At 39.9% G+C, this 27336-nt stretch overlaps 3 protein-coding genes across 19 annotated transcripts; all 3 read left to right on the forward strand.

Moving 5' to 3' along the window:
• The first annotated feature begins 236 nt into the window (after positions 1-236).
• Positions 237-4201, forward strand: LOC106649656 (tubulin alpha-1 chain-like). Of its 2 annotated transcripts, none has more exons than XM_014367184.1 (4): positions 237-406; positions 2333-2555; positions 2640-3099; positions 3180-4201. In XM_014367184.1, the coding sequence occupies exons 1-4, from the start codon at positions 404-406 to the stop codon at positions 3844-3846; spliced, it is 1353 nt and encodes a 450-aa protein (XP_014222670.1). In that variant the 5' UTR covers positions 237-403; the 3' UTR covers positions 3847-4201. The 2 variants fall into 2 exon arrangements, with proteins under 2 accessions (XP_014222670.1, XP_014222669.1); XM_014367183.2 differs by lacking the exon at positions 237-406 and adding an exon at positions 1662-1913.
• Positions 4202-4886: 685 nt separating this feature from the next.
• Positions 4887-6310, forward strand: LOC106649492. Its single transcript, XM_014366930.1, has 2 exons — positions 4887-5625; positions 5700-6310. Exons 1-2 carry the CDS (start codon positions 4887-4889, stop codon positions 6308-6310), a joined length of 1350 nt encoding a protein of 449 aa, XP_014222416.1.
• A 2513-nt stretch (positions 6311-8823) lies between these two features.
• LOC106649679 (rho GTPase-activating protein 190) lies at positions 8824-22024 on the forward strand. 16 transcript variants are annotated; one of them, XM_023458910.1, is made up of 21 exons: positions 8824-9362; positions 12731-12933; positions 13020-13358; positions 13615-14528; positions 14605-14814; positions 15300-15311; positions 15785-16087; positions 16166-16930; positions 17010-17261; positions 17341-17519; positions 17596-17779; positions 17902-18137; positions 18490-18833; positions 18904-19024; positions 19189-19464; positions 19534-19970; positions 20040-20349; positions 20412-20555; positions 20774-20824; positions 21316-21412; positions 21485-21683. In XM_023458910.1, the coding sequence occupies exons 3-21, from the start codon at positions 13188-13190 to the stop codon at positions 21681-21683; spliced, it is 5205 nt and encodes a 1734-aa protein (XP_023314678.1). In that variant the 5' UTR covers positions 8824-9362; positions 12731-12933; positions 13020-13187. The 16 variants fall into 16 exon arrangements, with proteins under 16 accessions (XP_023314678.1, XP_023314677.1, XP_023314680.1 ...); XM_023458909.1 differs by having other exon boundaries at positions 18517-18833; positions 19144-19464; XM_023458912.1 differs by having other exon boundaries at positions 17902-18110; positions 18517-18833; positions 19144-19464.
• The last annotated feature ends 5312 nt before the right edge of the window (positions 22025-27336 follow it).

Consider the following 27336-nt stretch of genomic DNA (forward strand, 5'->3'; position numbering starts at 1 on the left):
TTCTGATATAATAATTTATAAATATACCCTACTTGACTGCAAAAATATTCATACACACATGGGTGGTAATGGGCGCGCCGCGCCTCGCATGTGCACCGGGCAATGAAAAACAAGCGCGGCACATAAGAACGACGGCCGAGATGGGGCCGAGAGTGGAGGGAATTCGTTTGGAGGAGAGAGAGAGAGACTATAAAAGACCGGGCGACCGGCCGGATGCGGCTTAGAAAAGGTCGGGATCTCGTACACGGTGTATACTGTACAAATCCAATCGCAAACAAGTTTCATTGCCGGCTTCAGTCCATTGGATTTTACAAATATACATCTCTTCTTGTCTGGAAAATTATTATTTTTCCTCCAGCTTTTGCTCGTGAAAACAAGAAAGTAAACGAATTACTCTGTCATAATGGTAAGTGCCACACGATTGAATTACTTTCTTCTATTTGTATATTGAGAAACATCGCGCACACAATTTCGCGAAAACCAATGTAGTATAATTGTTGAAAAGCTTGCTCCTATTTATGACGATAAATTTGTAACTGTATAATTTCTCATTATAATCATACAGGAAAAAGTATAAAAAAAAATGAAAATAAAATAAACTAGTTTAATGGGCGTTGATTATCTATAGCACCTACATAGACGCACATTGCTCATATATAATATAAAGTCACTGCATATCGTAAATCGCATTTAACAAACGCCTACGCATTCAGCTTCTATATACATAATAGCTGCAGCGGTGGCACTCCATAATGATATCAACTGCCGCCTCCGCACGTGTGTACGTAATGCAGCTCTCTCCCTGTGTATGTTTATTGCATTTAACGCGCAACAACGACCAAACAAGGCAATAATATAATATTACAATATTCGTATATATTCGACCCACTCGTCTGCGCGAGGCTCACGATATATTTACCCGTGTATATACAAATTGACGTTTATATACGATATACACATTGACAAGTAGTACACGTACGATAACGATCATCATCGCGTGTCAATGAAAAAAAAACTATGCGATGGAAGCTCGGCGCTCTGTACACCTTCACATAAGTTTCGTTGTCTCTATCGACTTCCTAAACTTTCTCATTCTTTTTTATCCATTTCTATTTTGCGCTTCTCGCGTGCGAGCGCGCGAATCAACACATCGAGCAGTTTTCAAAATGCCGCATTATTTCATGTACATCGCCTAGTACTAGTTCGTGTATCGTACGTCGAGTTTCGAACGGTAGATGTATCGCATTCACTGCGCAAAATATCCCGCGTCGATCCGCGTGCTCACGGCTGCACAGAATCTCGTTTACAAAAACGTGTATTATATATCGCAGTATATATACGTATGCCTCCGTGGCAAGCTCGCGTGTGTGTATCTATATAACTCGACGAAGCTGCACCTATATACGTCTCATATACGTATGCACAGACTTATATAGTTATACACATTGTGCTCGCTCAGTGCCTCTAAGTTTTAAGAGCGAGAGAAGTTTCAAAATAGATTCTTCGCGGCGCACACACACACACTAGTGCACAAAGCTTAAGCAACGAATGTGTCCGTGCATAAGCGTGTGCACGCATACACGATAGATTTTTGTGTATGCACTTGCGTGCAGATGTCGCGTTTTCGCTTTATTACACGACGCGAAAAAGATTTCTTCGCGAGCTTTGATCGTCCGTCCGCGTTGCTCCGCGCTACTACTACTACTAGCAAATAGGCACGCGCTCGCTACGCAGCGATTAATAAGTAGTAACGTGCATAATAAACGCAGTGGCAGTGCAACCGTTACACAGTATTATAATTATAATCGTATTATATTATAGTTATTGATTTCGGTGCTCGACGAGCGTCGATAAAATAGATATATAAGAAAATGAACAGACGAGGCAACTCGATGTTTAATTTTAGCATACACGTGAGTTTGATATACCTACGCACGAAGAAATTCGTTCGTGACATTTTGCATATAATTCATTATACCTCCATTCTTCATGGCATCGCGCCTCCGAATTTTCATTCATCTTCGCTCTTGAATAACGATCGCCTAGCTATTCCAAGACATTTGGTTCATCGATTGCTTAAACCAAGTATCAGCGATAAATCGTGACGCATCGTCATGTTCGTGTGCACCTATAGGTATACACTTCATCATTCGTTTTGTATAATTGTATTTAGAGCTTGGAGTGCACATTATATACATATCGCACATCATTTGGCGTACCCTCAAATTTCTCATACACGTATACATATTCGTGTCAATGATTTCACTCTTGAGAATTGCCACATAATTTTGTTTTTTTTTTCCTTCTTTCCATTCGCCTCGTTTTTCTGCAGCGCGAGTGCATATCGGTACACGTGGGCCAAGCCGGAGTCCAGATCGGTAACGCCTGCTGGGAGCTCTACTGCCTCGAGCATGGCATCCAGCCCGACGGCCAGATGCCGTCCGACAAGATGATCGGCGGTGGCGACGACAGCTTCAACACCTTCTTCAGCGAGACCGGAGCCGGCAAGCATGTGCCCCGCGCCGTCTTTGTCGATCTCGAGCCCACCGTCGTTGGTACGTATTCGCACTTACATTGCAGTTTCTAAAAAAATCGGTATACATTATAATCGCCGATCTTTATATCATTTATCGCAACAGACGAGGTGCGCACCGGCACCTATCGCCAGCTCTTCCACCCGGAGCAGCTCATCACCGGCAAGGAGGACGCGGCGAACAATTACGCCCGCGGCCACTACACCATCGGCAAGGAGATCGTCGACCTGGTGCTCGACCGCATTCGCAAGCTCGCCGATCAGTGCACCGGTCTCCAGGGCTTCCTCATCTTTCACTCGTTCGGCGGCGGCACCGGCTCGGGCTTCACCTCCCTCCTCATGGAGCGCCTGTCCGTCGACTACGGCAAAAAGTCCAAGCTCGAGTTCGCCATCTATCCGGCGCCCCAGGTGTCGACCGCCGTGGTCGAGCCCTACAACTCCATCCTGACGACTCACACGACCCTGGAGCACTCGGACTGCGCGTTCATGGTCGACAACGAGGCCATCTACGACATCTGCCGAAGGAATCTCGATATCGAGCGACCTACTTACACCAATTTGAATAGGTACTTGAGATACACGACTATTTTCTATATTATACAAAAATGTAATTGTGCTAACTCGAACTTTTTTTGTATGCCACTAGGCTGATCGGACAGATCGTCTCGTCGATCACGGCCTCGCTGCGTTTCGACGGCGCCCTCAACGTCGATCTCACCGAGTTCCAGACCAACTTGGTGCCCTACCCGAGGATCCACTTCCCGCTGGTCACCTACGCCCCGGTCATCTCCGCCGAGAAGGCCTACCACGAGCAGCTGTCCGTGGCCGAGATCACGAACGCCTGCTTCGAGCCGGCCAATCAGATGGTCAAGTGCGATCCGCGCCACGGCAAGTACATGGCCTGCTGCATGTTGTATCGTGGCGACGTCGTGCCCAAGGACGTCAACGCCGCCATCGCCACGATCAAGACCAAGCGCACCATCCAGTTCGTCGACTGGTGCCCGACCGGTTTCAAGGTTGGCATCAATTATCAGCCGCCCACTGTGGTGCCGGGCGGCGATCTGGCCAAGGTGCAGCGAGCCGTCTGCATGCTGTCCAACACGACGGCCATCGCCGAGGCCTGGGCCAGGCTCGATCACAAGTTCGATCTCATGTACGCGAAGCGCGCCTTCGTCCACTGGTACGTCGGCGAGGGCATGGAGGAGGGCGAGTTTTCCGAGGCCCGCGAGGATCTCGCGGCTCTCGAGAAGGACTACGAGGAGGTCGGTCTCGACTCCATCGACGCCGAGGGCGAGGGTGCCGACGAGTATTGAGAAGCCTTCTCCTTCTCTTTTTTCCCCTCCCGTCACTTCTCATTATATTATACACACACTCGTGCTAGGATTTTTACACTGTACTGCTGTATTTTTTTTTCTTTTATTCGTCGAGAGGATCGAAGGCTGGCCAAAAGTCGTTTGCTTTTATAAATTCGATTTTCATCTCTTGTATAACTGTGTACGGTGTACGACACGATAATGCAAATATGCGATCAACGACGAGCATTATATAATTATCATTTGAATCGTGAGGAAAAATTGTAACCTTTTCTTTCCATGTATTATATAGATTATGTTACTTATTTGTATACGTCAAGTGAGCGATAAAGCAAATTTGTTAATTCTCATAAAAGCGAAGTTTTAATATCCCTCTGTACCCATAATTTAACTGTGAAAAATAACACAATTTAGCGTTATTACGAAGCAAGACCCAAATACTTTAACGTTAAGTAACAATATTCATGATATTTATTATATAACAGTTCATATCAAAACTATTTACATTTTTATATTATAAATTGATCTATTTTAATTTTAATTCAGTTTGTTAATGATTACGATCGACACTATTGAAAAATAAATTGTAACTCAGTGGGTACTAAAAAGCATATTTTAGTAAATTATCATATTTTGGTTCTAGAATACTGACGTCACTCTTTAACACCATATACTATTTTTGATACGAGAATTCATACTATTTAAACCGATTGCGCAAGCGCGAGAACCAAAAAATACTTCCTAGGCCGAATCGAGAAAAAAAACCCACTGGAGTACTAAAGTTGCGCAATTTTGTTTTCTGATATCTCGTGTTCTCAAAATCGAAAGCCACGAGGGGACAGATCCGAGTCAGTCGGCCCGAACCAACGATTCGGGTAACAACCGCGTGGGCGAGCCTATCAGTCACTGTCGAGTCTTGTGCGCGTTTGATCCGATGTCACGAGAATAATTTTAAAAAGTGCACATCCAATACGCAGTTACTAATTAAAACAGCGCCAGTTTAAAGTTAATCAGTGAACAGTTTTGGAATTGTTGACGATATGAGCGTCGACCAACCAGGCAGCATATGGAAGCGCGATGAGGCAACAACCGAGCAACTCGCCTTCGCGAAAGCTATTTCAAGAGAATTTCAGCTCGATTTGTTCGAAGACAAGATCGGCTCTTTCGTCGAGATATTCAGTGTAAACAAGGAATCTCGATTCGCCAAGCTGGCCAAAAAACTTAATGGACGTCTTCCAAAGCTCGGTAACAACTCGCAGCAGCAAAAGCTTGATCAATGCCAGGACCAAAGACAAAATGCCGGTACCGAGGACGAGGTCTTCAAGAGTGGCCAAACTGTACTGCACTTCATTCTTTCCTCGAAATACTGCGGAAGCGGTTACGCGACACACCGGATAAGTTACTACAGGGACGTTTACAAAGGAATGATCGATTTGGTCGAGCGTCTGCTCGAGTCCGGCGCCAACCCCAACGTCAAGGACAAAAACGGCAATACACCCCTGAGCTTGGCCATCACGAGCAGCTACAGCTACGACGCGACCAAGCTACTGCTGGAGCACGGAGCCGACCCGCGAGGCGTCGACTTGTCCGTCAAGTGGTGGAACGAGAAGCATCGAGCCGCTTGGCCGGACGCGACTCTCGCTCTGTTGCGCATCCTCCATCTACTGAAGAGCCGGGGATACAAGATGAGCAAGGCCGAGGAGTTGCAGGTGGCTTATTTTTTCATCCATCCATTTCATAAATATAGCTTTGACACGTGCGGAAATTATTTGGAGTTTGGTAAGCGGTTTTGTTGCGATTAGTAAATTACGATGGAGCGCGTGTATTTAAAGGGATTGATTATACTTTTACAGCTTCCATAATTCAACTGGGACTATTGTGGTTTGACATTCAGAAGAAACCATACAAGTACTTCGAAAAAGTCGGCGATGGCTGTAATAGTCCTCTTGAGAGACTTCGTAAATATTTCCTTGCCGTCAAGCGAGCTAACATGAATATCGAAGAAGATAAGAGAAATTTTTTAGACGCGATGAATAAACGTCATATTATTGATTCGTCTTGGCTGGATGAGCTAGATGTAAGGGGAATCATTGAAGGAACAGAAGAGTATCAATCCAAGCCTACAGTAAAATTTCCCGACATTTGTGCATCTAGTCTCGAAAAAACATACGATTTGTTAGATAATGACGATTACTATTCGTCTCTTTATGGTTTTACTCTTCAAAGATGCCAAAGTTCATGCAACACTACCAGAGGTGACATAACAAGAAGCTTGATGAGAAATTTCTTTACGGAGATTGGGATAAAGGTTTTTGAATCGAAGACCGAAGATTTGACAGGAACGACCGGACTGGAACAACTTTCGAGGGAATTTTATAAAAATATGGTTGACTGGATGGATAATGTTTATATTTGTGCATTCTTGGACGCATGCTGTTGTAAACTTTCGAAAGGTGATGGTTGAATTTAAATAAATGACATTTACCTCACTGTTGGAACTTGTTACGTTAGTTTGTACGGAAAAATTTATGTACGTCAAAAGTATTAAAATATATCTGCGTTTTCGAGTATACATAAAGAAGATTTGTAAGCCTTCCTTCTGGGCTCACGGACTCTTGCGCCGATGCCAACATACGATTTTGTTTTGTGTCTTTTCAATATTCGATCGACTGACGGAAGAATTATTACACGACCGTCAAATTACAGAAAAGGTACAAAAAAAAACAACGCTATTGAATTAATTCAGGCAAGTATAAAATGACCTTAAGCATAGATGATTCGCTTAATTAGCGCGATGTAACTATTATCGAGATTTCTAATATCTCGGAAATAAATGTATGCCACGCCAACCAGGCATCCAAGCGGATCTCGAAATGAAAATATCTCATAACGAATTTATTTTATTCTTCTGACAACTTATGTCCTTACAGCAGTAAAATAGCTATAGTTTTCGGACACTCGAGAAACACTTTTAATTATATTTTTTCCGTGCGCAGCTTTCTCGAGGAAGTTCCGATCGAACGACCGGTCTCACTTTTTTGAAAAAAGTTCATATCATTCATTATTTTAGGGGGAAGGAAAAGTAAGGATACTACGTTATAAGTGGAGCTGCTGCAGCCGCTCCTAGTTTCCGCCACCCCCTTTTTTATTACACAACTATCGCTCTTCTGATGTGTATACCAAAAAAGGGGGGAAGGTGCTCTCTATTCTATTTCGCGCGTGGCTCCTTCTCTCGCTTCCTGTCTCTCCGTGTACCGTTGAAGGACTATCGTAAATGTATAAAACGGTACATGCACCTATTTCGATCCTTACTCGGAGCGCGAATGGGCGCTCCCGTATGTATACGATCATCTGGCAGTTGGACTAAATATGATAAATTGATACATACACATTGTGTTGGAAGCAACGCGGTCTATTTTTAGCGCCACTGTGTATTTATGAATTTATACGCATTATCATTGTAGTGGAACGCGCGCATACGTATACGTGCACGCGGCTTATATTATGTAAACAAAAAGCTCGTGTTATTGAGTCAAATGATAGCTGTCATCGAGTGTAGTGGTTCTACGTGCGGGCGCGCGGATGATTCATTAATTTTACAAGTATTCTAGCGCGCGCGCGTGTGTAGCAAGCGAAAGTAGAACGAAAATGTTCTCTTCTCTTTTTTTTTTTTTTTTTAATCTATAATTTGTCCGAGTAAGCACATGTTACACCTACGTAATACATCGGACGCGCATCGCGCGCCCGGTGACCTGCTGAGTTGGGTAATAATACATATAGCAATTAATAACGGCCGCGCGCGCGCGCGCGCTTTTGCAGCCGACGAACTTTAAACTTTATGTAGAGCACACTGCATAAAACGCGCGCGCTCGAGTACACACTCGATGCGCTGCTCTCTGTGCATCAGCAAAAAAGAGAAAAAAAAGTGAAAGAAAAAAAACAATTAGTTATTTAGTGCGCGCCGTGGCTCGTATATATGTAGTTTATAAGTATACGTCATCGTCGTTTATATACGGTCTATATGGTACAATGGATGTGTATTCAAAAAAGAAAATTGGTGTACACCCACGCGTAAAGGCGCATCAGCTCGAGACATTGGAGTATATTATTATATATATAGCATATAGCGCCGCCGGGGGTCAGTGAACAGGCATCGCTCCTCTCGCCTCTGTGTGTAATGTGTATGTGTAGCATGGTCAACATACAACAACACGCTTACACGAGCTACAACACTCTACTCTTGGATATCGGTGTATTAGTAGGTATACACACGTTCTTTGTTGTTTCATTCAGAGCTGCTGCGAGTGCAGCGACATGCGGGACGAGGACGGCCGCAGGCGAAAGCTGAACACTGCGAGTACGTACTGTACAGAATTTGCGAAATAGCAGAGATCGTCGCCACCGACTGCCGAGCTACTGCTGTTCCGGCCTGGATATCCTCGAGTAAAACAACAACGACGACGACGACAACTAGCCATATACGTGCTTGTGTAAGTGCGAGCTTATAGCTCGCAGACTCCGCGCTCCGGCTCTAATATTGTGGGAATAGGATATTTCGGAGCAGTCGTGTGTACGTACGTACGTCGCCTCCACCCGCCCCGCTGCCACCGCCACTCCGTGAGCCGCCTCCGCGTCGCACAGATCTCCCTAGGACTTTTCACCTATACACACTGTCCCTGTAGTATAAGCTATAACTATATATATCGTAGCCGCCAGCGGCTCAGACGGTCGACGGTCCCTACTACTACTCTCTTTCCACTCGATACGTTGCGCCTGTCACACGCTGTATGTATATACATATGGGTTTACTCACTGACAGACTCACGTATATATATAGCAACAGCACACAAATATATATCATAGAGTGCGAGAGCAAGAAAGAGAGAGAGATGATAAGTTGAAAAAGCCTATTCTACTATAAGCTGCGTGCAGACTCTCTACTACACCGACGCGAGCGGCGCGCTTACGTATTACGGAGCAGCAGCAGCAGCAGCAGAAGCAGCACAACAGGCACACGGCGGTCGGTCGGATCGGAGCAGCATCATTATAATAGCGCATACTAGCAGATATTTCGCGCGCCTCGGCCGCGACACACACGGCTAGCACAGTGCAGTGCACGTCGAGAGCGCACACCGTATATATATATATCGCACCTATTCTATTCGCGACTATATAGTCAGTGCGCACAGTGTTTCTCTTTGTGTGTGTGCGTGCGAGTGTGAGTGTTGTGCGCGTTACAACTCTGTGACAACATTGGTGCGTTGCGGAGTGAGTGCGTGCGTGGTGTACACATTTTTTTTTTTGAAGTGTTTTCAATATATGCATGCGGACGGTCGAGACTCGAGTCCGTCATCACCAGTCAAGTCGTCGCTGTCGCGCGTGCAAAGATGGCTCGCGGCTGCAGGATGCTGCTGCAGCAGCAGCTCCGTCGTCGTACCTAGCATCGACTCTGCTCGTTATCGTTGTTGCGACAACGTCGAGGATGCAGCGTCGCCTCTGCACACAATTGCTCATAGGTAAAGCATATAGCAATACGATGCTGATTTTTGCTACATATATCGCACGAGTGTGACGAGTTGTTGTAGTATACAAACACATACAGCATAGGTGTACACAGTGATCGTTTTCGCGCATATATATATCGCGTACAGTGTCAGTTCAGTGCTCTCTCTCTCTCACTCGACTCTCCGGGAATATAATCGCCGCGCATACATATAGGTAGTACCTATGTACGCACGCATACACGCATAGACAGACACACACACACACACACACACGCGCGCGCGCATTCACATATGATTCACACAATGTCTCAAAGTTCGTGTACGACAACGACGACGACGTACTACGTTGTGTGTTTATATATGTTGCTGTACTCGAAAGGGTGCGGAATTGTGGGTGTGCGCGTATAGCATCCATCTCTCTCTATCTCTTTCTTTCTTTAGTATCGTGTATTCGGCGCTACTGCTGCTGCTGCTCCTGTGGGTATACTATACGGAATCTCGAGGGCTGTGCGTGCGCTCTCCGACATATATATATATATATATATACATATACATACAGACGCAAGTACCCGGGTGTGTGTAGAGTGCATTTAATCCATATAGCGTATAATAGGGATAGGATAGAGGAGTTGTCTCGAGTCGAAAGCAAGGAGCAAAAAAGAAGGACGACGTCTCGATCGTCGCGGACTATATCGACTACGACGATGCATTTTCGGGTGTGACTTGAGAGCCAGGAGGCCGGAGAGTAGTATAGTATAGCCGAGGGTGTGTGTGTGTGCGCTCGTTCGTTTCTTTGTGTGCGTACCGACTGCATATAGTACACAGGCAGCTAGCCGACGACGTAGACGGCAGCCGCAGCCGCCGCCGCCGCTACCGCTGTCGCCGCTTTTCCTTTTGGCAGCAGCATCTTGTCAGCCTGCGTGATCTGTCATAGTCTGACGAGTCCTATTAATATACAGAGAAAACATCCTGCGTACAAGGGAGTACACGTTTGACTTGCGGCTAAGCTCCTGCTACTGTTAATGTGTGCGTATACATACGATACATATGCCGTCCGTGCCTGTTGTGTGTGCATCGTTTTATGTACCTATATATGCGTGCGTGATCGTGTGCGTGTACTCGAGGTACTGTATTGAGTACACACACTCACGCATTCTTACGTGTGTATAGTATATAATATATACAGCGGCGGAAGGAGCTGCTCTGCTGCTCTCTGAAATATCCCGGGCGCGCGCCCGCTGGAAATGAACCGCATAATACTCGACGAGCTGTGGAAACCTTACGATCTTTCGGTTCTCTCTCGCTATTGTGTAGTAGTACGCATCGTAATAATGTACACGCGCGCGCATCAACGAGTCTAATCGGAATTTCGCCATTATCTTCCTTTTTATTCTTCTGTCAACATAGTGCCGAATTGTGTGCTCGTCGTGTCATCGGCGCGCGCTCTCTGTATATAATCATGTATAACAGCATGCACAACGACAAGTACTAAATATACAATTGCTCCGAATTCCTCGCGTGTTTTCTTCCTCATATTTGCGCTTTCCTTCGTTTCGTATATAATAATAGCTGCGATATAGTTTGGTCGCGGCAAACATATACTTTTATATACTTATTATAATATCGCGGCTTATACGTCGTCCTCTCGCAGTTCCGTGTAAAAAGAGAGAGAAAACAACGACAAACAAAAGAAAAGAAAAGAAAAACACGAGCGACGAAAAAAAAGGAACGGTTGCGTGTGTTGTGCTGCTGCTGCGTGCTGTCGTCTCGTCTCTTCTCGCTTCAGCTCGTTCGTACAGTATACGCGGTCGTCCAGGGGTTCGCGCGGCGGCTCCCCCCTGCTGTGCCGAGGACTCCTTTTTGGCTTCGTACATACATATACATGTATATGGCGTGCTGCTGCTGCTGCTGCTACTGCCTCGAATTTTCCATGCTTTCTTTTCATATTATATACATGCTTAAGCGTAACTCTGCACATTATTTGTGCAGGAGCTGCTGCCGCTGCCACTGCATGTGTGTATCGTGAGCGTGCATCTGTGTTGAGTTATATATGTGATCCTATGTACCAGTTATAGCTGGTCTTAGTAGTGAGTCGCGGACATCGACGAGTGCCGCCGTCGAAAGGTGATTTTCTTTTTGTTATTGCCTTATATACCTACACAGATATAAGTGCCGCGGCGAGGCTCGAGAGAAAGAGCAATGTTCTTTCTCTTCGGAGCGCGCGCGCTCGCGATCGAGTGAAAGTATCGTAAAATCCCCGACTTTGTGTATCGATTCCGAACGCGGTGAAAAGCTATAGATATATCATTATACACACGTATATATGGGCAATGTTTTTCGTACTGTTTAATGTCCGCGGCGATTCGCGCGATCTCCATGAGCAGCGGCACAGCAGCTTAACTGGTTCTTTCGGATTTCGGAGCAGATTGGCCTTTTTGGAATTTAGAGCTCTCTTACTCGAGCATTCCTGTGTCTCGCTGCGGCACAGGCAACGACATGAATATGTATGAAGATGTTTGTGAATGAAGATTCCACCGCCGTGTGTTACTCGTGCGGATCAGTGCGGACGGTCGTGTATTATTATGCGTTACTAGCGTTTGTGTGTGTGCAGTGTGCACGAGTGTATGCGACGCAAAGAGCGGTTTGTGTGCAGACTGCAAATACATTCACCATGCATCATTAGTGTTTGTGCAATAATCAAGGGAAAATCATTTCTTCTGAGAAGCCTGTAGAATCGCTTAATCTGTTCTTTAATCGAATAAATGGACAATAATGAGAGTCAATTGGAGACTCAATTATTCTGCGGGGCTTCACTTAGTCTGTCTAATGATATGAGAGAATTATTCATTCAAAACATTAGCCACTCACCTTTTGTTTAATTAAAGATCTTTATCAATTTTTCAAGTTCACTGCTAAGAGGTTTCTGTGAAGGTTGCTCCATTGTGTGAATGAGTTGTCTGGGTGCAAGTGTATAGGCGTATGCCACATGGGAAGTGTGAAATTTTTCTTGTGCATTAGCAGACGTGAAGGTAAATGGTATAAGATACCGTTGTTAATTGATTATAGTTTAGAAATCACTTGCTAGTTCAAATGTCTTGTCATGCTCCAATGATTTAAGGCTGTTCAAAGTATATCAAGGATTGTTTTGTCAATTGATAATTTAAAAAGTACAAGTGCTTTACCAATGAATGACAATATTACTTTTGCTTATATTTTTTAATTGTTTACTGTATGCAAGTTGAGAAAACAATGGGTAGTTTGAAAATATACATTGCAGTAGCAAAAATCAGTTATGCATAGATAGGTTTTTCAAGTCATAAATTTAGTGCAACTTGTGTTATGACTTCTAGTACTAACAAAAATTTGTTTTTTGTTTGTAGATACATAGTGCCATTGCAAGGAAACATTACAACAGTGCTACTATAAGTGCTACTATATGTGATAAATTATTTAGAAACTTCATCAGACAACATTGAGGATATAAATTTTGATTGAACTGTACCGTAATAATTTATTTGAATGTGGCGTTGCTCTTATCGAATCGGTGCTTCTAGCAATGAAAAGAAAAATATATCATTCAAGGGTATGCTGTTTTTCTAGTTTCTTAACAACTACATTGTTTCAAATGAATTTAAAATGAAATTAATATTTGATGCAAAAAATTTTCAGTTTTTACTTGATACAACGATAAAGATTTCAAAAACCATGGTATCAAAAGTTATTAAACCTTGAAAAACTTCAACAATTATCAGTCTAACTAGCCAGTTCGATTTTATAAGTTTATTAAATATTTAATAAACAAAGTGGATAAAGAGACCGAGAAAAAAATCGACGAAAATGGCACGAAAAGGTGATAACATCAAGTACATAAATGTGGCAGTCGTTGGACTGTCGGGTACGGAGAAGGACAAGGGCTCCATCGGAGTCGGCAAATCCTGCCTTTGCAATCGTTTCATGCGATCGCTCAGCGACGATTACAATGTCGATCACATCTCCGTGCTGTCACAGGTAAAGTGCACAAAACGTTTTTTTATCGCATGAAATAGCTTAAAAGCACAGTCTGGTTTGTTGTGTAATGCAATCGAACCGCGTGTGACTTGACTCATACCACTCGGGTTTTATTATACAATGCATCGCGATCGATGACATCATTCGCCTATGAAACAAACCGCGAATTCTCTTAGAAAAATAAAAATAAAAAGAGACATTTTTTTCTTACTCAATTAGCTGAAAAAAAATAACAAAAAAAATGAATTGTTTACAGTCGGACTTCAGCGGCCGAGTCGTTAACAACGATCACTTTCTCTATTGGGGCGAGGTGATCAAACCGACCGAGGACAACTCCTCGGACTACGCGTTCCAAGTGATCGAGCACACGGAGTTCATCGACGACTCGTCGTTTCAGCCCTTCAAGGGCGGCAAAATGGAGCCGTACGCCAAGCGCTGCTCGGCCACGAAAATCACCAGCGCCGAGAAGCTCATGTACATATGCAAAAACCAGCTCGGCATCGAGAAGGAGTACGAGCAGAAGGTCCTGCCGGACGGCAAGCTCAACATCGACGGCTTCCTCTGCGTCTTCGACGTGAGCGTGGTGCCGAATCGCTCGCTCGACAAGCAGATAGAGATAGTGGCCAACATACTGAACAATCTCGTCAAGACGAAGAAGCCCATTATACTGGTGACGACGAAGAACGACGACGCGAACGAGCAGTACGTGAAGGAGGCCGAGAAGTTGCTCATGCGCAAGGAGTACAAGGGCGCGATACTCATGGTCGAGACGTCGGCCCACGAGAACATCAACGTCGATCTGGCCTTCATGACCCTCGCCCAGCTCGTCGACAAGTCCAAGCTGCGCAACAAGGTCTTAGGCTTCAACGAGGCGGCCCGTCAGCGCAAGGAGCTCATGGACGCGTCTACGGAGTCGCTGCAGAGGCTCATACGGCTGCACGTGCTCGATTACCGCGCGATATGGTCGCAAGCCTCGAAAAAGTTGGCCCACCATCGCGAGTACCAGATGTTCGTCGAGCTCTTCGGCATCGACGCGACGCAGCGTCTGTTTCGTCGCCACATCAAGCAGCTGAAGGACGAACAGATCGCCAAAAAGATTCAAGGATATCTCGAGATGCTTCCGGATATTCTGCACGACATTTGTCCGGATGTTGCGAGTCTCATCAATGAGTAAGTCAATCAAATTAAAGGCACGGTAAATCAATCAAATACTCGAACGCCGTCTAATGATTTTTTTGTTGCTTAGGGAATGGACCAACGTGCAACATTTCATAAAAACGCATCCAGACTTCGAACGATATTTTTATGAATGTCCAGAAGACATTCCATGGGTAGACTACGATTTTGGAGAAAATACTACGTCTAAAATACCGTATGATGTTTTGGAAACACCAGAAGCCGAGACGGTTTTCAAAAATCATATCAACGCACTACAGCAAGAACAACGACGACTCGAGTACGTTTATAGTTATTCCTTTACTGGTTCTTTGTCTACATTTTTTTATAGATCTGGTCCATGCGGTCTGGCAATGATATTAGACAACGGCGCACACATAGATGCATCTCGATAGAAGCGAATCATCTTATATTTTTAGCTGCAACAATAATTTTTGCATTTTATTTATCATCATTATCATACATAGACCTTAGGTGACATAGTGGTACGATTCACTAACCATTATTTTGTTAAGTTTCTATTATATATGCCTGAAAAATGTCGAGCAGTAGAATTTTTACGCGTTCTAACATTCACGAGTACTCTGATTTTAATAACTTGACAATTACGTTTCATTAAAAATATGCGCTAGATGATGAATTTTACTGCTGGCACTGAAGGTTTTTTTCATTATACATGTTCTAAATTGCCAAGCAAGGGAAATATATATGTGGCAGTATACTAATGCTTATGCTTTATTCTGGGTGGCGTCTTTCTTTTTGCAGACTTCCGAAAAGGTAATTACACGCAAATAGCTACCTTTAATTAGTTCGTTCTTAATTTTCTTTTATGCACTCTGGGGGCTTTAATAGTCAACTTATATTTGGTTGTGGAATGGTTTTTTTCATATGCTCGTTGAAAATGACCAAAAGAAGTGTAGTTTCATGAAATTATATTAACACTACATTTCCTTTGTAAAATTCACGTTGACATGCATAATAAAAAAGTAGAGATTTGGGCTCATTTTTATCACTTTAGATCTTAGAATTAAGCTGTTGAACTAGTTTATTTGATACTCTCGTAGCTATTGATATGAAATGAACTTTAAAAATTTCATTGAAAATGTTCAAACAATCTCAATATTACTTAAATTTTCCCGTAATCTAAAAGTAAAAACCAAGAAATTGTGATTTTTCAAGTGTGCGATAATACTGTTGTGTGTGATGAATAATTACTTTTACATCCTCTTAACCACTTCGAATCAATTTAGGTGGAAAAAGCAATTTAAACAACTTCTGGAGGAGACAGGCTACGTTACTCCTGGCAAGCAATTATCCGAAGTACGCGTGCTTTTCATGGGTCGCGAATGCTTTGAAGCTCTTTCGCACCATGACTGCCAAGACGTTTACGATCAACACCAAAAAGAAATCATCGAAAAAGCCAAGCACAATTTTCAAGAGTTACTACTGGAGCATGCAGATTTGTTTTATCATTACAAAAGTATGGCTCCTACGGGAACTATCACGCAAGAGGATATCAAAGAAATAACTGATGCTCTTATCGACGACTTCCGGTAAAAAAATGTTTTTTTAAATTGATCGACTCAAAAGTGCAATTGTATGACAGAGACTTGAACCATTCTTTTTTTCAGGTATAAGGCTCTAGATAGATTAGATCAAGACAGAAAATTGATGCTGTTTCAGCATCTAGGCTTCGTACACTGCCCTATCCGAGAACACTGCCCTGCTTTTCCAAACTGCATGGATGCTCTCATCGAAAGAGTTTTGAGCACCAAAGCTCATCGACCATCGTCCTGGAATCACAGTAATCAATGGCAGTTGAACCTGGATAATAATCAATTGAATCTCGTTATACTCGGTAGCGGCGGTCTCAGCGAAGATTTTGCTCGCGAAATACGCTCGCAAACCGATGACGACGAGGTCGAGATCGATTGTCAACTTTACACGCTCGGCTATCGCGTGATAGACGGTGACGTTGGTCTGCCGCACAATTCCTTCACAACCTCGGACTTCATGCCTCATGGTTCATTTTGCGTTTACTCGAGCGACGATACTTTCGATTACGTGCGCGCCTCGTTGGAAAAGACAATTTTGAACAGCTTGGAGCACGAAGACAGACTGCCATTTCAAGGTTTGCCTATAGTCATTATATTCGTACCGGACGGTTTGATGGACGAAGTTGAATTTGTGAGGCTGCGCGAGGAGGGTCAGAATCTCGCGGACAGCCTTCAATGTCCCTTCATCGATGTAGCCGTTGAAGACTTGGAGTCGGACAGACGATTTCCGTCTACACTCGCCAAAGAATCTTTACAGCAACTTGTCCAAGCCATCAATCACAGAGCAGGATTTCTCAATATATACCAAAGTGTTATCGAGTGCTTGGAACCAGATATTAGGTAAAAATGTTACCATTCCATTAAAAAAAAAAGTACATAATTGTCAACAAAAATTTAAATGATATTCCATTTTTAACAGGATAATAATGTGCATGTTTTGTGGCGATCCGTTCTCAGTAGAAAATGTTTTGGGCCCTCTTTTAAGTCATCAATGCTGTTTTCTAAGCAGCGAGCGTTCTATTGTGCTCGAAACATTTTTGGGCGAGTCAAAGCGTCGTGTCGAAGTAACAGTCTCGAGTTTTCACGGAGCCAACGCATTCAGGGATGAGCTCGTGCACGGTTTCATCCTGGTTTATTCGACCAAACGAAAAGCTTCGCTGGCGACACTCAAGTAAATAATTTATCACGATCACATCATGAAATTTTAATTTCATTTACTCAATTAATCATTGAAACGGTTATTTTTACAGCGCTTTCTCGCACAATATTCCAAATCTGCCGATTCAAATAATGGCTGTGACGGACATTGGCGGCGCCAATGCATTCTTCACAAATGATTTGTGTCATCATCTTATTACTGAGGGTAATGCCACTGCCGATAAATTGCAGGCACATTTTATGACAACCTCATCAGCGATGCAGCAAAAAAGTAATCGAGATTATTTACATTATTTTATAACAAAATCTAAAAGAAAATAGTTACTCATTATTTGAATAATTTGTAGCGGCTTTCTACACGCCTTTCTTCAAAGAGGTATGGGACAAAAAGCCCGAAATCGAGCAAGCTTTCCACATGGAAGAGCCAAACAATCTTAACGACAGCGGCGAGGGGACACTGGAATACTCGGCGATGCATCCGATGCCTCCGCCAAGACACGAAAGTTACCATTTACAAACACCAGACGATGGGTAAGTTAATCTAAAAGACCTTCTCAAATGGCTTCTCATTTCCATACAACTTTATAGCCTCTCTCTCTCTCTCACCTTTTATCATTCCCTTGACTGTAATTTCCGTCTCATCTAATGTGTAGCAGTATGTCGGTAACTTTCAGGAGCGGCTCCGAATCTTACGAGCAACTCACGCCTGACGGTGAGCTCGGCGACGGCGTACTCAACGAGCACTTCAACAATCGTGCCACACCCAGTGACGACAGTGATATTTATAGCCAAGTTGATTATCATCGAGAGGAGCGCGAACGAGAATATGGACGAGGTGGAGACATTACCAGTAAATTGTCTGGTATGAATGTGAAAAATTCTTTGTTCTGTATGTTTTTTTTTATTTTATATTTTTTTAAATTTATTTTTTCCTGGTTTTGATTGATGTTTATTAAATTCTTAGTATACCCAGATGAGTTTTAATAAGTAATAATATCCAATTGGAAATCGTTATGATTTATTTATTTTTTTTAAATATCGATTTAAAACTAAACAAACAATTTTTAAAACAAAAAATAAGCCACTCTGGGTTTAATACTCTTGACATGGAATCGAGTTCAACAAAACCACTAATTTCAATCTACAGCTATACTTTACCTTTACATTTCAAAAAGAAAAACACAATATCTAAACAACACATTTTTGCATTCATTGTCTTTTTTTCATAATTAAAAAAAAAGCAATGAGGCATTTTCGCACACTTCCAGGTTGGGTCAAAGACACTTTCATGGGTCAGCAACAACAGCAACAGCAGCAACAACAACACCAAGATAACAACAGTTATTCACACCGAGCATTCACCACTGGTAGACAACGTAATATGCAATCATCAAAGACGAGACCAAAAGGCAACAGCCAAACACTTAAACAACCTGGAAAAATTAATCTTAAGGATTACTCCAACGTTACGGATGTCATATCTCGAATGGCGATTGGCGAGAAAGACGAGCATGGAAAAATTAGTTTGGGTCATGCGCCGCTCGCCACACCAGAAATGGTCGATCTTGGCTCTGAATACTCACAGGTGGGTTACTCAATCACTTGATAAAAAAAAGTATTTTTATCAATATAAATGTTATCGTTCGCTTGTTCAGGTCAAGGACCACGTGGCCAATATGTACCCCCATTACGATGCCGAATACGTCTACACACTAGTCCATGATTCGTTGAACAACAAATCCAAGCAACGACAGCGGCGAGATAAGGGGCAGCCTTGTAAGTGATTTCATTTAAATTTCATTCTTTCTCTCTCTGCGTTATTATCTTTTTATTTAATTTAGTGCTTGAACGTTTTATTAATTTGGAAGTTTTATTTTTTTTTTATTTTTTATAAGCGCAAGGCAGAGTTTTTACAAATCGAACTTTTCGACAAACCGTAGACTCGCCGTCGACGGCTTATACCGATTCAGATTCGGAGTGGAGCTCGTTAGAGCGGCAGAAGGTTATAGCCGAGGCTCTGGGCAAATTGCCAAACAACAAAAAGTTATCGTCTCACAAGCGTCAACGCAAGAAGCGTACGGCGATACCGGTGGCAACCCCTAAAGTCCCGTCGTTACCTGGATTAGGCACGCCTGGAATGTTGGCCGACGGCATAGTGGGATTAAACTATACGGTCAAAGACGATAAAAGCTGGCGTCTCGATGGCAACGATCGAGGTAAGTAAACCTTTGCACTTTTTCCAACCATGTAGCGAATTGTTTGCTCATTGTTTTCGATTTGCACAGGTTCCAGTGAAAGTGGTGACAGCTCGGAATCAAGCGATCTCGAGAATCCCCTTTCTCGCAACAAACTTCTCGGTGGTGGTGGTAAACAATCGACTCCCAATATTCGCGGCAAAAAGTCATTCGGCAACAACGTGGCGCAGCAACATCTCGCACAGACGCTTCAGCATCCATTCAATTTCAAGCATGTGACGCAAGAGATGTTCAGCACCATGTCGTCAAAACAGCAACGGGCACTGCTCGTTGGAGAAAATAACATAGGATGCATGCCCGACGATGAGTCGAGTTTAGTTGTCTCATCGCCGCGTGAAATGAATTCGCCAAGTTTCGGTATACTAGGTGGAAAAACTAACGCAAAAGACAGTCAGGATAAATTAACAAGAAAAAGAGACAAACAAAAAGCCAAAGAGGATGAAAAGTTGGAGAAAAGACGATTAAAGGTACATTGTTTTATTGTTAAATTTGTTGTCATGCTTGTTCAATCGACTGTAACGAAATAAATTTAATAGGAAGAGAAAATAAAGCGCAATGCAGCAGAAAAAGAACGTGAACGTGAAAAGAAAAAGCAGGAAAAAACGAAGCAGAATAAATTAAGTGGTCAGATGGGAAATAACATTGGTGGCAATTTAAATATGACTATGCAATCGATGTCTCAGCCCCTGATCGAAGATTTTGCCCAGAGTGATACAAACCCAATTCCACTGTTTCTCGAAAAGTGCGTGAGATTTATCGAAGATGAAGGCTTGGATTCTGAGGGTATCTACAGGGTACCTGGTAACCGAGCCCATGTTGAATTGTTATTCCAAAAGTTCGAAGAAGGTGTGTATGCGCGATGAAAGCTAAAGATTTCAGTACAGTATTATTAAAATATTAACGTTAAGCATTCGTTGTAGATGGTAATGTAGACATTCATTCCTTGGACATACCAGTCAATGCAGTAGCAACTGCGTTGAAAGATTTCTTTTCCAAAAGATTGCCACCTCTCATTGACAAAGACAGCATGAGTCAACTAGAAGACATATCTGGTGAGAAAAAAATACCAAAATGTTCGCGTACATTTATCTTTTGATCTTTTATAAACTAGAGTAAATACATTACTTCATGCTATGTTGTAAATCATTGCAGTAAAACGATAAATCATAGTTATACACTTCATGATCATTACATTCACTCATATTCATACAGTTAATAGAATATTTAAGTTCATGATTTTATTATTTAATTTTTATTATTATATCTAAAGGTGCACGTGGTATCAGCAAACCGATGTCCGCGACATGCATGAATATGGAAGGTTGGTTTATTTCTTGCAATGTTTTTTATTTTTATCACATTAAAAAAGGAAAATCCAAGAAACGAAAGAGATGGTTCAGGAGCTGCAGTAATAGGTTTTTTGATATTCATCGTTGTCATAAAGTAAAAAGTAGTATTATTTTGTTACATTGTTACAATAGCTCGCTCGAATAACGAATATTTTTGAAAATTTTATTTTGGCACTGCTTATATGTCATTTCATCATCATACTCATGTATCATATTGATAGACATATTTATAGTAATTAGTGCACTAATAGAGTACATAATTAATTCAAATAAACATCTCGAGGTAAGATTTTACTATAATTAATTCGTTTATTCAAGCTGTTAGACGATTTTTATATTCTGCAGGTGCAGAAACTGGATCTTTTATTTTTTGGATTTTTATTTTCATTCAAATCTACGTGTAATGTATTGTTGTTTAGCACGTATAATAAACAGTCATTTTTATTCATATTAATTCCTTTAGATCGAAGCGGTAGGCTATTGGCTCTTCGCATGATGTTAAACAAACTGAACTCGACGAATTTCGACGTACTAAAATTCATATTCCAACACTTTGTCAAGTAAGTTTAAATCTTCTTTACGATTAAAATCAATGATCTATGAAGTATCTATTATTTTTCTACTCATTGCAGAGTTGCTGAGAATTGCAAATTGAATAGTATGGACAGTAAGAATTTAGCGATATGCTGGTGGCCAACTCTATTGCCTATCGAATTCAATGATCTCGGTAGATTCGAAGCGATGAGGCCATACCTCGAAGATGTTGTACAGACCATGATCGATCAGTACCCATTCCTTTTCTGCGGTAAAGAGGCCATCGTTATGGTCTGAACTGAATAAACGTCGTTGAAGATTCTGTGAAGTACATACCTATCTCTCTACTGGTTTTTTACACATCGTAAGAATAAGGTAGATAAAGTAAGGAATATATAAATATAAGAAACAGAGTACATTCCTTATATTTTTTTCGGTGCGAAACTTACAATAATGGTTGTGTGCATCTCGCCGAGATAGAAAGATAACAAACGAGACTTTTTAGGTAGCATTTCAATAACAGATATTAAGCAAATATTATACAAATGAGAACTATAAAAAACCTTTTTGGAGCTAAAATGCTTCGTTTTTATCTTGTTACTTAGCTCTATCGCATGAAAAAGATATTTGAAAAAAAAGAAAATAGTGAGATTTATCAGAAGGTGCGAATAAAAAGTTTCAAATGTATTGTTATTTTCAAAAAGGAAGCATAGATCTTACGCCATAATCATTCCACGGAGCAGTAATAGTTAGTTAGTGCCATTTTTCGAACGGTAATTGTATCAATGATGATTGAACTGAGCATTCCTAATTATAAATATTATATGCACTTTTCATCACATTGTGTGTTGCGAAAAAGCAAGTTGTACCTAGAAATATTATACGATTTTAAAAAGTTTTCCAATGCTGTGCTAGCTGTTTTTAAATGAACTTTTGTGTGAACATTTTTTTTTTATTCATTGAATGATGAATTGACTCGTATCATCAAATCGCGCAAAGATATTGAATTTAATGACGAATCATTACTTAGAAATTCAAAGTTAGATATATTTGTAAAAATGAAAATTTAAATTATTTAAATCGAATTTATAAATATTTTGTGCTTTTGGTGGAGATAGGCTTCTCGCGTTCTTAATTATTCCAAAGTGTACCAGTAGAGATGACTTTATTCGTCGTCAATAATATATACTCCACTTTGCCGAAATATCATTCGTAACTTTATAAAAAAGCAAAAATATGTTTGAGCGTCGTATAAGAATAAGTAGGAGCAATTTGAGGGCACGTGTGTTTTAATAAAGCAAAAGATTATAATTAGTACACAAAGCGAGAAGCAATGCACAAAAAAGATTCATAAAATCCGTAAAAATCACGAATATTGATCGTGATAAATCTACAAACTAGAGCTGACCTTAATAACGAGATATTGTGGTATCCTGAAAAATAATTCAGCTTCTAAAAAAGCAAAAAAGACTATAAAAACATCGCATACTTTTCTGTAAACTATATTGAAATATGGTGAAAATAATAAGTTACACGAAAAAAGAACGATATCAATAGTTTTCTTATATGCTGTATACCACGTATATTTATATGTCTTATAAGAATAAAATGATTGTAACGTGTATACATAACTTGATAATTGAAAAAGATAAAAAGAAAGAACGAAATTTAGGAAAAGAGTGAGATAGATTTACTGAACTGATAAATATATTATTTTATCATTTGTTTTTACCGAATGGTTTTTATCTAGATCAAAGAATATAAGAGAATAGGGTTTTTTATTTTCTTTATTTTTCGTTAACATTATTCGAATCCGTCTTTTTAGTATAATTTTGATATTAACTTTTGTTTTAGTTTTAAAACATCGCACATAGTTAGCTAATTGTTTTTTATTTTATTTTATTTATTTGTAGAAACGAAACAACCGAACGATAATATTATAAAAATGAATTTTAGAATGTTTGATATTGTACATTTTATAGTTACGAACGAATACAGTTCGTTCTGTAAATTTCTTCAATTTATTGAATCAATTTTTTAATTTTTTTAAGTTTATGTAATTATTTACAAAATAATGAATTATATATATTTTAAAATGAATTGTACAAAATAATAATTGCTGGTCGAGCATTTAAAATAAATTTTGCTGACGTTTCACTTCGTCGCAGCTTATACGCTTTTGATTTTATTATTTTCACTTTCAATTTTAATTTGACAACACCTGACGCTGACAGACTAAAAACGAAGTATCTTTTACTAATGAAAAGTTTTGGGAAATGAAATATGATGTGTTAAAAGTACGTTACATTCGTCTGTTTAAAACTCATTGTTATTACTTGTCAGAGGCATAATGGAATGATGATGAATATGAAGGATAATTCTTGTTGAGATTTACCCGACGCATTTCATAAAGCGTACGTAATTGCGTGGGCCTAAAAAGTTAAGAATTTTCATTATTCTATATATTACATGAAACGGCTACTAAAGATTAAACAGAAAAATTCGATAATTTTTTTTGTGCAAAAATTTATACAAACTATACAATTTTCGAGCAATTTTACATGCATATACTCAACTTTTGAAAATATGAATCTGACGTTGCCAACAGTCGTATTTTAATGATACCTTAATGTACCAATCGCACAAATTTATCTAGTATTAATGAATAAGAAATGAAAATGCTTAAAATTTAATAAAAAAATTCAAAATGTGTGATTGAAAAGCAATTGAAAATTGAAGTTTGAATGTAAAATAAACACCACCTAGCGCATCATCGAATCAAAAATCATAACCAAAGCTCATAAAAGACTGCGCACAAGTTCGAAGCCACATTTTCTTGATAAAGTTGATTCGAGCGGTGACTTTTTAGGCGACTAATTTTTAATCATTCTACTAGTTAAAATAAAAAAAAAATGAAACCGCTTTTACATTTACGTGAGATAAACGCACTTTTTCTCGTCTTCGTATTATTAAAAAAAAGTATTTAAATAAACAAAGACTAGGATGTATATAAAATACAACGTAACAGTTTTTTCAGCTCATCGATTTTGATAAAAATAATATTTATGGTCGTTAAAAATGATTAATAAATCGAGTCGTTCATGATAGTAGTCTTGCATCGTATCGCCAGTGATTTGATAGAACCCCGTGATCGTTATCATCGAGAAGTAGCTAACATTTTGAGAGAAAAAAAATTGGGTTTTAATTTTTCAAAACTACTTACGTGCGGAAAAAAATGATTTGTCCGCATGATTGCCGAAAAAATAAATTACAGAAAAAAATATGTTTAAATTACGTTTAGCTTGACGTTAATCAAGATTGAAATCGACGTGTTTCCAGTGATTAAGGATAATCTAAAATGATGAACATAGTACCGATTAAGTACGAGTGCGCCAAAAAATTTGTATTCCAAGCTCATCGATGGCTCAAAATGACACATTTACACTGTCATATTTGCAGTTAGCCACATGGGTATTTTCTTTGGTAGGATCGTGTACATGTGTTTTTCGCACTTTTTTACCGTAAAAGTTTTTTACACACCATATTCACGGTAAAAATCGGCCATAAACCATAAACGCGATGAAACTGTTTTACATAAAAATGTATAAGATATATAAATGATTATGTAATGTTTGAACCACTCTAAAACGATTAAAAACATACATTATATATTCATTCGTATCGAAAAAAATCCAACTCGTCCTATAGATATTAAAAAAAAACGAAAACAAAAACTAAACGAGACGATAATTAATTATATAAAAAAAAAAACAAGTATAATATACACTCATACGTATGCAATATACATACCACTTATTGTATATAATAAATAAAGTTTCCGAGTCGCCTAAAAGTGTCAATAAGCACACAACAGTCAAAAGTTTCATTGTATAAAATGTGCGTGCGATTATGAGCTGAGAAACAATACAACAATTATACCTTTACCCAGAAACATGCATATAATAATCATAATTTACATGTACTATAAACGAAACATTTTTTACGACCGAGCTATTTTAAATGTGGCTAAAATACGTGCTTCGTGCATAAAGGTAAAAAAAAACATGTGATAAAAATAAAAGATCATGTGAATGGAAGTGAAGCTCGCTTATTTGTCTGTAATGCTATGACGTGCATCGAAATAACTGGACGATTATAACGATTCTATACACGAACACGAATACACAAAAATTGCATCGCGCGTACACGCACGAGTGCGTGCATGCACGAACACATCTGTACATAAATAACAAGAGTTGAAAAAAATATATAGTAAATGGCGCTGAAACCCATTGAAAATGCTCGAAATTCTACATACAATGGGATGACGAGGCAAATTCGCTGCCGAATTTCGTTGCAACTCAATTGTGTATACGCGTTCCTCGCAACGAGCGCCAGATTATTGACGTTTTTTCTCAAACAGCAAAAGGAACATTTTGTCACGACGAGCGTATGTGCTATGGATTGTATTGTATAGTATGTACGCGTATGCCGATGTTTTGCGACGCATTATTATTGTATTTACCGTGACGCACACGTAATTTAGAAAATAAAACGAACGAGTATTAAAATTATAAAAAAGTGAGTATTATTATTTAAGCGAACGAGTTGATTGACCATCGACGACGAAAAGATAATAAATAATAAAGGCCATGTAATAGAGAGTGTGCGGGAAATAACGCGCGAGAGAAAAATAAGAATAAAGCATAAGTATTTGACAAACACGCAGCAAAGTATCGGTGTCCAATGAAGTATATTACTTATATACGAAAATAAAAAAAATTAAAAAATAAAAATCATCTTTATGTACAATTTCAAAAGTTGCCTCAATTCTTCATTTTATCCGTATTCCATTCAGTTTAATTTGTGAAGAATTTTTTTTAGATAATGCAGTACACTACTAAATACGATACTGTACTAACAATTAAAAATTTGCAATATCTTATATGTCCGAAAGAAAATACCGTGATTAAATCAACAATCACAATTGATTGAATCATTCTTTTTTTTTTAATATTGAAATGAAAATTCAATTTTATAACAGATTTATATCTTTGAAGAATACGAAGATATTTTATTTACTTCAGACATAGCTAGGTGGCGTAGTCTCACCCACAAGCGAAAAAGCAAAGCTTTGCACTTATATAGGGGTCACATCGCGGCCTAGTTCCAAACATAGCTTTATAAGGCGATTGCTTTATTTCCGAAATGGAATGATCTGTTTTTCATAAACTGTACGAATCGAAGTGCGTCTATCCATCTGTTGATATTATTATCGGACATCCAAATGACAATTATATGTTCCATGTTCTGATTAGCTATTTCTACTGACCCTTGGGATTGTTCTAATTTAGTTCACAAATAGAAGGCTTTTCTCAAAAATATAAACAATCTGAAAATGCAATAAAAAAAAATCCAAAAAATGAAGCGGTAATAGTCCTCTCATTTACGATGAGGCCCAAAACTAGCCTGACTTTATGTTCGAATTGTGAGTAGGATTCAGTCATCTGGCAGTGAAACTCTGAACGAAAAATTAACTTTCGAAAAATGTTTTCTGATTGGGTAACTGCCATTAACATCTTTTCTGCAGAGTGTGCAAGATTTGACTAAAGTTGTCAAGTACAGTTCTACAAATTTTTCTCCAGTTATAAAGAATATTTCTTCGCTAAATCACAAGATAATTTTTTATCTTGTGATTTAGCTAATTCACAAGATATTTTTAAGTGGATAATCTAGAGAATTAACGAATGGCAATAAACGCAGTATAAAGTCACGTTTTCACGAACTCTTGAGGGCTTGAAAAATTCGGTAGTGATATAACCGATGTCTCCAGCAAGATTTACTCACATCCTAACGTATCATATGGAGAAGTGACAGCTAAAGCGAATATGTGCAATTCAAGTGCAAATTATGGTTCCCTCAGTTTTTCTGAAATAATGCAAATATCAAA

The sequence above is a fragment of the Trichogramma pretiosum genome, unplaced genomic scaffold (genome assembly GCF_000599845.2).
Source record: "Trichogramma pretiosum strain Unisexual culture from Peru unplaced genomic scaffold, Tpre_2.0 scaffold37, whole genome shotgun sequence".
In the NCBI taxonomy this organism is placed as follows: Eukaryota; Metazoa; Arthropoda; class Insecta; order Hymenoptera; family Trichogrammatidae; genus Trichogramma; species Trichogramma pretiosum.